Source organism: Triticum aestivum, chromosome 2A, assembly GCF_018294505.1.
Source record: "Triticum aestivum cultivar Chinese Spring chromosome 2A, IWGSC CS RefSeq v2.1, whole genome shotgun sequence".
Taxonomy (NCBI): domain Eukaryota; kingdom Viridiplantae; phylum Streptophyta; class Magnoliopsida; order Poales; family Poaceae; genus Triticum; species Triticum aestivum.
In genome coordinates, this window is record NC_057797.1 from 105,340,134 (window position 1) to 105,352,187 (window position 12,054).

Genomic DNA, 12,054 nt, shown 5'->3' on the forward strand with positions numbered 1-12,054 from the left:
TGGTGTCGTTTCCTCCTTGGGGGCGTCATTCTTGGAGGCGTACACGGGATCGAGGGACCAGCGGGCGCCTTTTTGGTGGAGCGGTGCTTCATCCTTCACATTGATGACGGCGGATCTCGGCGGCGTGGTGCGGTGGAGACTCGGCGCCCGATGCGCGGTGATGGACTCGCGCAGGTGGAGGTAGTTGTCTGGCGTCAAGGTGGCGTCGATGACGGAGTGACCTCACAAGGTAGAAGCCTCAATATCTGCTCTGAAGACGGACATGTGGAAGATGGCGGCGACGACACATGTGAGTGCGTCAAACCAGTTTATGCCCCAGACCCAGTATGTGGCTTGGATGGGGCTTCTGGCTTTGGATGATAGGATTAGGTGAGTAGTCTGGGTATGTGGCCCAGGTAGCACCCCTGCATCATTTGGATAGGAGTAGTGGCATATGTTGTCAAGATGGCGGATTCAGGCATATTGTTGTAATACTTTGTAAGGTCCTCGAGAATAATCAATAAAGTGGCCGTATGCATCTCCCAGATGCAGAGGCCGAGGGTCATCCTCCTTTTCTAAAAAAAAAGAATACACGGTCACCCAGGTTGAGCACTTGATTTTATCCCAGCCCACCTGACTTCTCTTCCCTAAGTATCTGCATTTCTTGTCAAACGTGGACCTTGCGGATCAAGACAGTGATTTTGCAGATAGAAATTAGCGCGGTGGCGTCCGAGGCATGATTCCATTTCTTGTCAAACACGGTCCATGAGTAGTACTCTCTCTTTCTCTAAACAAATACTCCCTCCAGTTCTTTTTTACTTCGGGTATTAAAGTTGGGTCAGGTCAAACTTTACAAACTTTGATCAAATATATATTAAAAAATATCAACATCTACCGTACCGAATATACATTCCATGAAACTACATTTCGTAATGAATCTAACAATATTGATTTGGCATTGTTAATGTTTATACTTTTTTCTATAAATTTGGTCAAAGTAGAGATGCTTTGACTTCAGACAAAACTTATATGCAGACTAAAAAGGACCGGAGGGAGTATAAGATTTTAGTGATTTAAAACGTCTTATATTTGTTTACAAAGATATAGTATTTTTTTCCTTCGTTACCGGGAACATCAAATAGGGTAACATCAAAATTTTTTTGCAGGGTAGGGTAACATCAAATTGCATTAAGCAAATGCAGAAGAACGCTTGATAGTACTCCACGAGTAACATGATAGTCGAGGTAGCTAGGTATAACTGAAGAGGTACTACACGAGTGAATAAATTAGTAGCCTCCGAGAGCTGATGATTTAAAGCAACCCGAAACAAAATATCCCCTAATTTAAACAACAAACATCAGACACACACGCGCTGGCTATGATTTCAACGATTTCCACTCCTTATGGATCACCAGCCAACGGCTATTTAAAATACCAAGCCGGGTTCATCCGCAACTAGTTCCAGTTAGCGCACTCGTTCCGCCCGTTTTCCTCATCATTTTCTTTGTTAATTGCCTGTTTTTCATGTGTTTTGTTGTAGTCTCTTGCCGCCTATTGTCGCCGGTGTACGCTTACTAACTTTTGCCACGCCGACATGCATATGCCGTTTTGCTTTTGAAAATATGCAGCTTGGAGTAGCTGCTGGAGTCTAAGTCTAGTTCATCGAAGCAGAGGATAGAAGTCAACATATAGCCACCGTGCACGTGTGTAGCAGGACTAACATGGCCCATGCATAGAGATGAAATAAGTGATTCTTCAGTTCAAAAATTCGGATCCGATTGCAAAAGGCAAAAGAGCGACTATTTTAAAAGTCGGCCGCATCATTGACACTTTATCCAATAAGCACTTTATTCAATTTAATCAACATGATAATAACCATTTCAGTTTAGAAATAGCAATCCCTTTCCTACATAATGCTTCCCAAGGCAAGGACGGAAGCTATGGCATCTCATAGAAGAAGATAGTTGTCCGATTAATTGAGGAAAACCAGATGAAAACCAAGTACATGAAGTATACACAAATAAAACTACCGCTAGGGGGTAGGGTTTAGACGATCACCACTCATAATATCAAGAATCATTGTCTGAGCCAGACACAAAAAGTGAATGTCGCCGTAGGGATCATGCTATAGGTTCTCCAACTTGCACCAGTCAGAGTCTGGACAAAAATTAAACCATTGTATATTTTAAATTTTTGCTCAACTTGACAAACTTGTAGATAAATACTCCATCCGTAAACAAATATGAGAGCATTTAGATCACTATTTACTGATCTAAACACTCTTATATTTCTTTACGGAGGGAGTCTTAGAAGATTTTCTTTATCAGAAATGAAGAATGACTCCAATCTTCTGAGTCAATTGTAACATAACATTAATTAATGTCGAAATAAAGGTCTTACAAAAAATAAAGAAAAAAATCCAAGACCCTCTCCATAGGACATGCCTTACAACAACATCTCCAAACTCGTACCACACAACCTATAAGAGATATGTCAATTAATAAAGGGCATAACAATAAGATACCGCCGCTGGCACATCGATGTTGGATGGTCCAACCAGATGACAGGCCAGGAGCTATCACTCCGGAAGCATATCGTCGAACCATCAACAAGGGGAAGATCTATATGTTCAATGTTGGTGATTACATGAACCTTCCTGAAGTGATAAAATTACGGGAAAAAAACAACAGATGCAAAACTTCCTGGATAATGATGGCACAAAAAATGGTGCAGTCAGGGGAGTCATGTGAGTCCCACACGACCCACGAGCAACGTGGCCTAGCCGCATGGGCCCCTCACAATTTTTGTCTACTTTCAGATTTTTGCAGAATCATACATCTCCAGCAATTAATGAAATAGTGTTGATGCGTCATATTTCAGCATCCAAAATAGTCTCTCCCAAAAGATAGCTCTCCCAAAAGATAGCTCCTGTCGGGGCTCTGGTATCGGGGGTACCCAAGCCCGTCTGCCTGCGGCCCATCGCGTGGCATCATCAAAGGCCCAGTGCGGCCTAGCGCCAAGACCTCTCGAGCAAGACCCTCGCGAGGGCCCCCGCTTCGCGAGGTGAACTACATCAAGGCCTCCTGAGGGCCTCCCGCAAGGCAGTCTCCCGAGGCCGCCTCACAAGGCCCCTCGCGGGGTGGATACTTCTAGGCTCGCCATCCAACCCCACGAGGCGTGTGGTGATGTGAGCCGTGACGAGCGGAGACAGGAGAGCGCCAGCGGGCACAGACAAGGACACTTTCCTGTTTGGTGCTAAGGAGGCAAGGACGTAAGCGGGATTCCCGAGGAATCTCCCAAAGGTTGCCATTCCGGTGCAACGAGACCAAGAGTACGGACTCGTCAGGATGGAGGTCGTCACCGAGCCCACCTGCGCGTCATGACCAGAAGCTTTGCAGGCGAAGATCACCTTTAGTCAGGATAGGGTGTACTACTGTCCCTCTTTAAAATCGGCCGATGTGGTATCCCTTCCCGCCTAGAGCCTTGGGAAAAGAGGATCGGGCCAGTATAAGTATAGGCTAGCCTCCCCTGTAGAGAGGGGTCGAGTCCACCGAATCCATTCACCCTCCGAGCCCTCATGAGGCAGCTCACCCTTGTACTAGTTCATACTCATCCTCCTCATGAGGCAATCCCCCACAAAGTAGGAGTAGGGTTTTACACCGCAAGGTGGCCCGAACCTACATAAATCATCGTGTTCCTTCCTCTCCCGCTCGCTCGAGCATGACGGAGCATCGCCGTGTGGCAGTGAGCAGCGACGCATAGCCCAGCGAAGTACTTCGTGCACACCCCAGAGTTCGAACCTTATTTTGGGTCCGCGGAGCCCCGATTCCGACAGCTCCAATCTGCGGAGAGACTCCCGTTCTCCACCACCATAGCCAACAAAAACCGAAGAGGAAACACCTCTACTCTCCCCGGCGGTGCCGAAACACTTTCAGGAGCACCAACATCATCACCATCATCCCCATTGCTTTCATCGCATCTTCCTCATCTATCTGTCGCATCTCCATCACAAAACATATGCAATCCTTTGGAAAACATGATGTCTTATCATATGAAATGTTTCCCCATAATTTTTTACGTCTTTACATCTATGTTTGAGTAGTTATTTGTTCTACGACATTGCCAAAGTAGTATGAAGATTGGTTGCACATATGTATGTTAATTTCTATGCTATAGTTTTTGTCTTTTGTACAAGTGTATGCGTATATTGGGGGAACAAATAGAGATTGCAATGTTTTATGATAAATGATGGAGGGAATACATGAGTGATAGAACCAAATCCCATGAGTATTGAGTTATATCATACAGTGGCATGGCAACCTTAGATGTTAAACCTGTGATTGAGTTTACAATAACAATTTGCAATTATTTGTGGATTTCTCCTTGGGACTTCAATCATAAGTACAGCGAGTCAATGGTTTTACAACCTATATGCTTAGGCTTCGTCCTAGAAATAAACACAAGCTTAACTTCTGGGGGGAAATACGAAGTCCATCTCACCTAATTCCTTGTCTACCCATGTTGTGATAGTATCTTGAGGAGACATTGGAGAGAACTCACATAGGTAGAACACCGAAATGCATCTTAGGCATACCCTCTAAACTTTGACCACAATTTATACGAAAGAAAACCACTTTATCAAAAGAAACTTGTGAATGATCTAAGTGTTATCTAGTTCTCAATAGAGTCCAGCATAGTAGCTTTCCAAAAAATACATTTGCAACGAGACCAATAAAAAACTTGTGTAGTACTCAAGGCAACACTACATCTCTAGGCTCTTAAGAACCATGGGAAGCCCAAACTTGGGTCGCACCGTGATCACATCCATCGGGGCATGGACGTACTTAGGGGATAGGGAGAATGAGAACCTCTGAAGAATCATGGCGATCACGGCCTTGGCCTCAATCATAGCAAAGTTTTGCCCTATGCAAGACCTAGGCCCACTGGAGAAAGACAACAATGCATTGGGGTGCTTTCCGGCTCGTGTCACTCCATTCTCGAATCTCATAGGCTTGAATTCATTGGCGTCCTCCCCCCAGACCACCTTGTCACGATGTATCGTTGCGATGGGGATTGTGAGCACTGTGCCTTCGGGCACTTTGATGCCACCGACCTCGAGATCTGAACCAGCCTTTCTCTGAATGACAGCTACAGGGCCATACAACCTAAGAGTTTCCAGCAAGAACATGTTGACCAACTGCAGTTTGTTGAGCATGTCTCCGGTGGGAGCCCCATTGCCACACTCTCTCAGCACCTCCTCTCTGAGCTTCTCCTGCCACTCTGGGTGTGTGCTCAACAAGAACATGGTCCATGTGAGCAGGTGTGAGCTGGTGTCATGCCCTGCGAAGAAGGAGGTCTTGCACTCATCTATGATCTCGTCCATGCTCAAAATAGGATTTTGCCCATGCTCTGGTGCGCACGCCTCCAACATGAGCCCGAGCAGATCGTTGCCGTAACCCATGGTGTCTTTGTTCTCAAGGCGGGTTTTGATGATGTTCATGAGCATGCTCCTCACCTCCTTGTCAAGCTTCCATATCTTGAGGTTCTTTTCAGTTGGAAGGTACCTGATAAATTCCACAAACACACATAGATTAATTTCTGCTTGGTAAAAATGTAGGTTGTGAGTTGATTCAGACCAATAATGGTGCAAGAAGAAGAACAAGATGCATTTACCTGAATGCTGGGATTTGGATGTTGAATACGGTGGAGTAGGCAAGAAACTGGAGCTCCCTCTGCACGAGGAAGACCTTTTTCCCTTGTTCGTAGCTGCTACCGAATGCCGTGTGGGAGATGACATCCGCGGTTAGCTCCTCAAACTGGTGGCCCAGATCAATCTCCACGCTGCCGCCCTTGTCCATCTTTGCCTTCCACACCGACATCATTGACCCAGCACAGTCGGACATGGTCACCGTCATCATCTAGCATAGAAATAAGAAAAAAAAATTAGTATGGTCCCAAGCAATTTTAGCCGTCTATGTTCTTAGATCCAAGGGACATATCTCTACTCCTAATGACTGAGTTGGTAGGATTGCGTCCACGGTTTATTTTCGTCAGGTTTATTTTCGTCTGGTTTATTTTTGTTTGGTTTAATTTGGTCTCTCCTTCCATCATCATATCCTCACGTTGATTTTTTTCACCCTCCCAATAAAAACTTTCTTAACATTTACAAACTTTCCCAATAAAAACTTTCTTAACATTTACAAACTTTCCTAACCAGACACCGTCACAAACGGGCAGGTACAGAAATCACATTACAAACATTAAAACCCTATTTTCATGAAAATCAATTCAAAATCCTAACTTTCCTAACGCATCGATTCTTACCTTTCCTATGTACCTCATTGGTGCCCCATCGATGCCCCCTCCCACCAAATGTAAGTTCTTTCATCCCCTCGCACGATCCCCTCGAACCACCGTCAAAGTAAGGAAACACCCAGCGCCTTTGTTCCAAATCATGCCATTTTAGTCAACGCCAAGCTGCTCATGGCCGGGGACGCCGTCGTCTTCATGCGCCGCGCCGACGGGGAGCTGCTCGCCGGGATCCGCCGCGCGCCCAGGTACCCCGCCGTCTCCCAGCAGGCGTCCGAGGGCGCCGAGCGCCGGCCACGCAACGCGCGCGCGGGTCCCGCCCGAGGAGGTGGACGAGGCCGTGCGGCTCGCGGCAGAGGGCACGCTCTTCACCGTCACCTACTACCCGCGCCAGGGCGCCGGGGAGTTCGTCGTGCCCAAGCAGGAGGTGGAGGACGCGCTGATCGACGCCTGGGCACCCGGCGTGCAGGTGCGCATGAAGTTCCTCGACGCCGAGGAGCGCCGCTCCGAGTGGAACAACGGCGCCGTCAAGGCCGTCGAGTCGTCGACCCCTCCATCTGGCGCATGCTCGAGGTACATCTTGCGTCCATACATCCATCTCTCCAGTCAATCCATCCGATCATTGCGATAATTGTCTGGTTGATCGATGGAGTCCACCTCTGTTTGGTTCAGGCATGCTTGCTTCAATTTGTTTGCTCTGCCATTCAGTATGGAGTAGCCCTAGATGTTCACCATGCTAGCGACTCGCCCGTCAAACCGCAGAGATCCCTCGCATGGAGTAGCCCTAGATGTTCTAGGCCACCACCGCCAATCCGGCGAGCCTACGCTGCGACCGTTCATGGCGCCTGGGGGCAATGAACTGGCATTGCGGTCATGGAGGGGAGGCTCAGGAGCAGGGCGACGCTGGCTAGTAGAGGAATTCGAAGGAGCCAAGCCGCCCTGGCGATCACCTTGACTGCTGCGTCGTGCACCAACTAACGACAGTGTCCGCGGTGGTGAAGAAGCATACACGGCGAGGCTAATATAAGGTATACCTTGGAGGACGCAACCCCCTGTCGTCAACACGTCATGGCCCGAATCGCCTGGAGGCCGCAACCCCTGCCTGTGCTCCAGATTCACAGTGTGTCCTGACGAACGAGGCGGCAATCTCGGAATTGAATAATTGATCGTTCATCCCGTTCTACCGCTGATTCGCTCGGCGCCACCTCTGTGGTACTCTTGACTGCTTTCACATATCCCCACAAGGTATAGTACGTGGTATCCCACCCCATGTCATGTAATTGCATTCTGAAGCAATTAGTACATAGGAGTCAACCCATAGGACAAGGAGGACCCAGTTATAGATTTTTTTAAGGGAGGGTGTGCCGTGTACGGGAGCATATCTGTTAATTTGTATCCTATGTTTAACAATTTCGGAAATTTTTGTAGTATAAAAATCTCAATAGTGAGGATACATTGCTGAACGTGATGTGATGTATATGATTTAGTTTATCATTAGTTGTTCTCCTTGCCACTACCCACTAAATTTCAGATCTGCCTTCAACTTCTAATGGTAAATATTCAATTAATTTTAGTCGGCTCAAAAGGCTTCAAGCTTCTTTGTCCATTATTTCCTGTTCAACTTTAAGAAACCTTTCAGTTTGTTTTGTTTCACTTACTTTACTATTCCTTCTTGATAAACTCACCAGGTACTGTATATATCTCTCCCTGGTCACAGTGGGATGGCTAATAATTTCATGCACAACACCACAATAGCAGATATTCGGAGATTTGGAATTGTTTTGCTGTTTTCTTTCTATGAAAGATAAGCATGAATGCAGCGATGGCTAACCTAAACATCGTTGCCAATTTTCTCTTTCACATAATAGGATGAATGTCACGGCAACAGCTGCAAACTCCAAGAACGTTATTGTCATGGGGGGCACCAGTTTCAATTGTGTCTTCTTGCAAGCTCCTTGTCAATGAGAGGCACAAGGTCAGTCTGTACTCTGTAGATACATTTGTGATGCAGTGATTCTTCTCTTATGCTAACTAATACATTGATTATGTCCTATGATTCTCTAGGAGCACTAAGAAATTATATGTTTTCTTAAGGGTCACATCACACGAGGAAACTCTCACCCACAGCCATGAAATTTCCAATTGAATCAAATGCAAATTATACATAGTGCTCTTCCAAGCCACAGTTCAACCCCCACTTCTTGCCGCTCGCCTTCAGCCCCAGCAAGACGATTAAATATTTTACCTCAATCCATATATCAGATCTCGTGCTCAAGAAGGCGATGGTGAAGAGCATGATAATGATCCAAATGTATGTTAACAACTGGTCCAGTTTAGAAATCTAAACAGGAAAGCTGAGGGGCCATTTAGTTTATACCCAGGCCCACCTCGCCAGAGATGGTGCGTGCAGATATTTTGGCGAACGATTCCCCTGCCCCTGTTTCGCCTGTCCGTGGACGTAGAATGAAAGCAGCGACCAGTTTTTTTTGGCATGACTCCTATAATTGGGTTTCAATCCAAACAGTACCCAGTCAATGCCGAACTTCTTACTCAATATGACTCCTCAGGTTTCATTTGTTGGGGAGGCAGACAGAAACAACGATAACTAATATTTTTTCTTTTCACTCACAATAATATTGTCATCAGATACAATTGCTATCAGGTTAGTGTTTTGTGAGCTTTCATCATGTCCCTTTATGGAACTTTTAAATGTTGATTATCATTTATCACTGCTGCTACTTTATGCAGAGTATTGATGTTTGTACTGAAGGAAGTCCAAAAGTCTTATCGATGCAGGCAAGACACTTGATATGACAAATTTCAAGTGGAAACGAACAAATATTATGCTTGTTCATCGCTTGATGTCTACCCTGACTATTCTTTCATTTGAAACTCGCTAATAACAAGTTTTTACTCTGCTGTTAAAACTGATGTTGCTAATTCGGTTCATAAAATTATTGTCGTTATAATTTGGCGATGTAATACTTTGCCATAAGCCAATATCAAATTATGAAGCATTGCTATAACTTCCAACGTGGTGCTAGAGCATTATATATGAATGTACTTAGTTAAAGGCCATCCAAAGATACACATTTGCAAGGAAACTGCACAATGTCAATACGAATATGAAAGATAATTGGATAAATAACTTTGAAATCTGATCTTTTTCTGATGATAACACAACTTACGCTGATTTCCATAATGAACAGAGAATAGAAAAAGTGTTGTTGCGGCCATGACTTGAATAACAAACCAAATTCACAAGGTCGGTACTGGACTATTGGTAATATATATTCTTTTGGCAGGGATTTAGAAATACTTCACATCTCTTTTTAGTGGATTTTGTGATAGGAGTGAGAGTTGAGAGTGAGCGGGTTGGAGGCTGTGGTTGATTTGTTCAGTTACGAATGTGAGCGGAATATTTTCCCTACTTAAGAAAAAGTGGCAAATTGGATAAGGCAGTCATATTTTTTTGATCAGGTCATACAATATATTTTTTAGGATAGAAGGGTAAATGCATTAGTTTGTTGTTTTAATAGTTAATAACAGACGCGGTGGCGTATTAGTTGCATCCCCAACAACAGCCATCATATTTTTGTTTTGTGGTAATGCATGACATTCAACTGTATGTTACAACATGGCAATGCCTCATGAGACATCGAATTTGCCTTCTTTGCTTGGGGTCGTCATGGGCGGCGCACGCCTCCTCCGCCTTGATGGTCGTGGCGGATCGGCACGAACACGGGAGGAGGGGATCATGGCGGAGAGCAAGCGGTTGGTGGGGGCACTCCTCCTTGGTGGTCCGTGGGGAAGTATGGTATGAAGGGAAGAGGGCGCTAGGACGAAAGTGAGGTGAGTCTCATCCGGTTATAAAGTAGAGGGCTCCAGCGAGAAATATTAGGCTATGGTGGGAAACTGAGCTGGAAGGAGAGAGGGTCCGACATGAGGGAAGGGTGCCTCATGGTGTGGGGTTTTGTGTTGTGTTGGGACCGCGTGTTGGAAATAACATGGCAGATAGTTCGGACAACGACATTGCTCCCCATATATGAGATGGATTTGGGGCAGCCTGTACTAAACCCGGGCAAACGTCGGGCCGGGCCGGGTTTCGGGCCGGGCTTGTAAAAGCCCGACCTTCATTTCTCAAGCCCGAGCCCAGCCCGAAGCCTAAAATACTCCCTGTTTTCAAGCCCGAGCCCGGCCCAAAATCAAGCCCGAAGCCTGAAAGCCCGGCCCGAATGCTGTTTTTTAGTACGCGCACGTGCAAGCCCGGCCCGAAGCCCGAAAGCCCGATCTGAAATACAGAAAAATTGAAGCTCGAGCCCGGCCCGAATTATCTTTCGGGCTGCAAAACAAAGCCCGAGCCTGGCCTGAATGTCAAGCCCGACCTGGCCCGGCCCGGGTCGTCGGGCCGGGCTGCCCATGCACGGGTTTAGCCCGGACTGTCCAGTCGGTTGAGTTTTGAGACCGTTGGGCGCCCATTTGAAGTCCGAACATGCCCGGACGTACGAGGAAGAAATAAGCTTCGACCATAGAGGTGACCTTAATCATTTATTTGATTCATTTATATACATTATAGCCCGTAGCAACGCACGGGCATTCTACTAGTACGGCAATAAGTTACTAGTATTTTGCTTTTGAAAAGGCACCGATTTCAGCGTATTTTTTGTTTTGGAAAAGGTAAACTAATATAATACCCTTGATCTCGTGAATAACGTGTCTTTTAGGTTTAGGAAAGAAAATAATCTACATTACTAGTTTCCTTTTTTATGGCACGGTGCATTAACTGGATAATTGTCAGCGCAATGAATAGTACAGTTAAAAAACAAAACACACATCACGCACCTTGAGCTTGTCCATGTTGAAGGCAGGGTGGACGACCTTGCGGTGGCGCTTCCAGTCGTCGCCGTTGGTGAGCACGAGCCCCTTGCCGAGCAGCCGGGCGATGTGCGGGTTGCCGATGTTCTTGGGGTACATCCCGCTGCGGTCGGAGAGCACCTGCTTCACCGTGTTCACGTCGGCCACGCACAGGGTCGGCCTGGCTCCGAACCAGTACAAGAACGTGCGCCCTGCAAGCAGGAAATGGCGTGAGATCACGAGCTAGATCTGATCTGCTAGAGGAGAGGAGTTTACAGGCTCGGCTTCGTAGTTCGTACCGTGGATGGGGATCCATTTGCGGAAGTGCGGCTGCACCCTGGGGACGAAGTCGTGGGAGCCGACGTCGAGCACGGCGCCGGCGGTGCCGGCGAGGAGCCGCTTGATCTCGCCGAGGTTGCCGGCGAAGAACTTGTAGGCCGGCCCGCCCACGCCCTGCGCGCGGAGCTGCCGGGTGATGGCGCGCGGCCGCCACACGAGGTACACCAGCGCGTTGAACGCCCACGAGGCCAGTACCGCCGCCGCGGCCGCCGCCACCATCCAGAGGAGACCCATGTCGTCGGGAGCTTTGCCCCTACGTACGGTGGCGGAGAAGATATCAGCGACCTGGGAGATGCCTCTGCTGTTTGAGTTCGTTGAGAGAGACTGGGAGATGTGTGCTTCTGTTGTGAAAGACTCGGGTCGGGTAGGCGGATGATTTATAGCAGGTTCGTGGGCTGCGCTTTGACCATGGATTCGGGACCGCGCGACCCCGGACGTCCGGATTGACCCGAATCTGTTCTTTTGAAGCGCTGATGGGTACATCCGTGTCCGGCTGTGTTCATTGGATCATGCATGCGCCTACCGTGCGGCCGCATCCCAAATCGTGTCCGGAGTGAACGGGATTAAAAATAA

The 12,054-nt window shown here is 47.2% G+C and overlaps 1 protein-coding gene across 1 annotated transcript; it reads right to left on the reverse strand.

Moving 5' to 3' along the window:
- Positions 1-4,709: 4,709 nt before the first annotated feature.
- On the reverse strand, positions 4,710-11,813 carry LOC123187828 (cytochrome P450 709B1). The gene is made up of 4 exons (XM_044599787.1): positions 11,442-11,813; positions 11,131-11,354; positions 5,653-5,897; positions 4,710-5,543 (listed from the first exon to the last, which is right to left on the reverse strand). The coding sequence occupies exons 1-4, from the start codon at positions 11,713-11,715 to the stop codon at positions 4,742-4,744; spliced, it is 1,545 nt and encodes a 514-aa protein (XP_044455722.1). The 5' UTR covers positions 11,716-11,813; the 3' UTR covers positions 4,710-4,741.
- Positions 11,814-12,054: the final 241 nt, after the last annotated feature.

Excerpts from the sequence above, each read along its gene's own strand:
- LOC123187828 (XM_044599787.1), bottom strand. The coding sequence starts at position 11,715 with ATGGGTCTCCTCTGGATGGTGGCGGCGGCCGCGGCGGCGGTACTGGCC. Across the intron at positions 11,355-11,441 it reads CAAATGGATCCCCATCCACG|GGCGCACGTTCTTGTACTGG; the intron begins GTACGAACTACG and ends TCCTGCTTGCAG. Across the intron at positions 5,898-11,130 it reads TCAACATGGACAAGCTCAAG|ATGATGACGGTGACCATGTC; the intron begins GTGCGTGATGTG and ends TTTCTATGCTAG.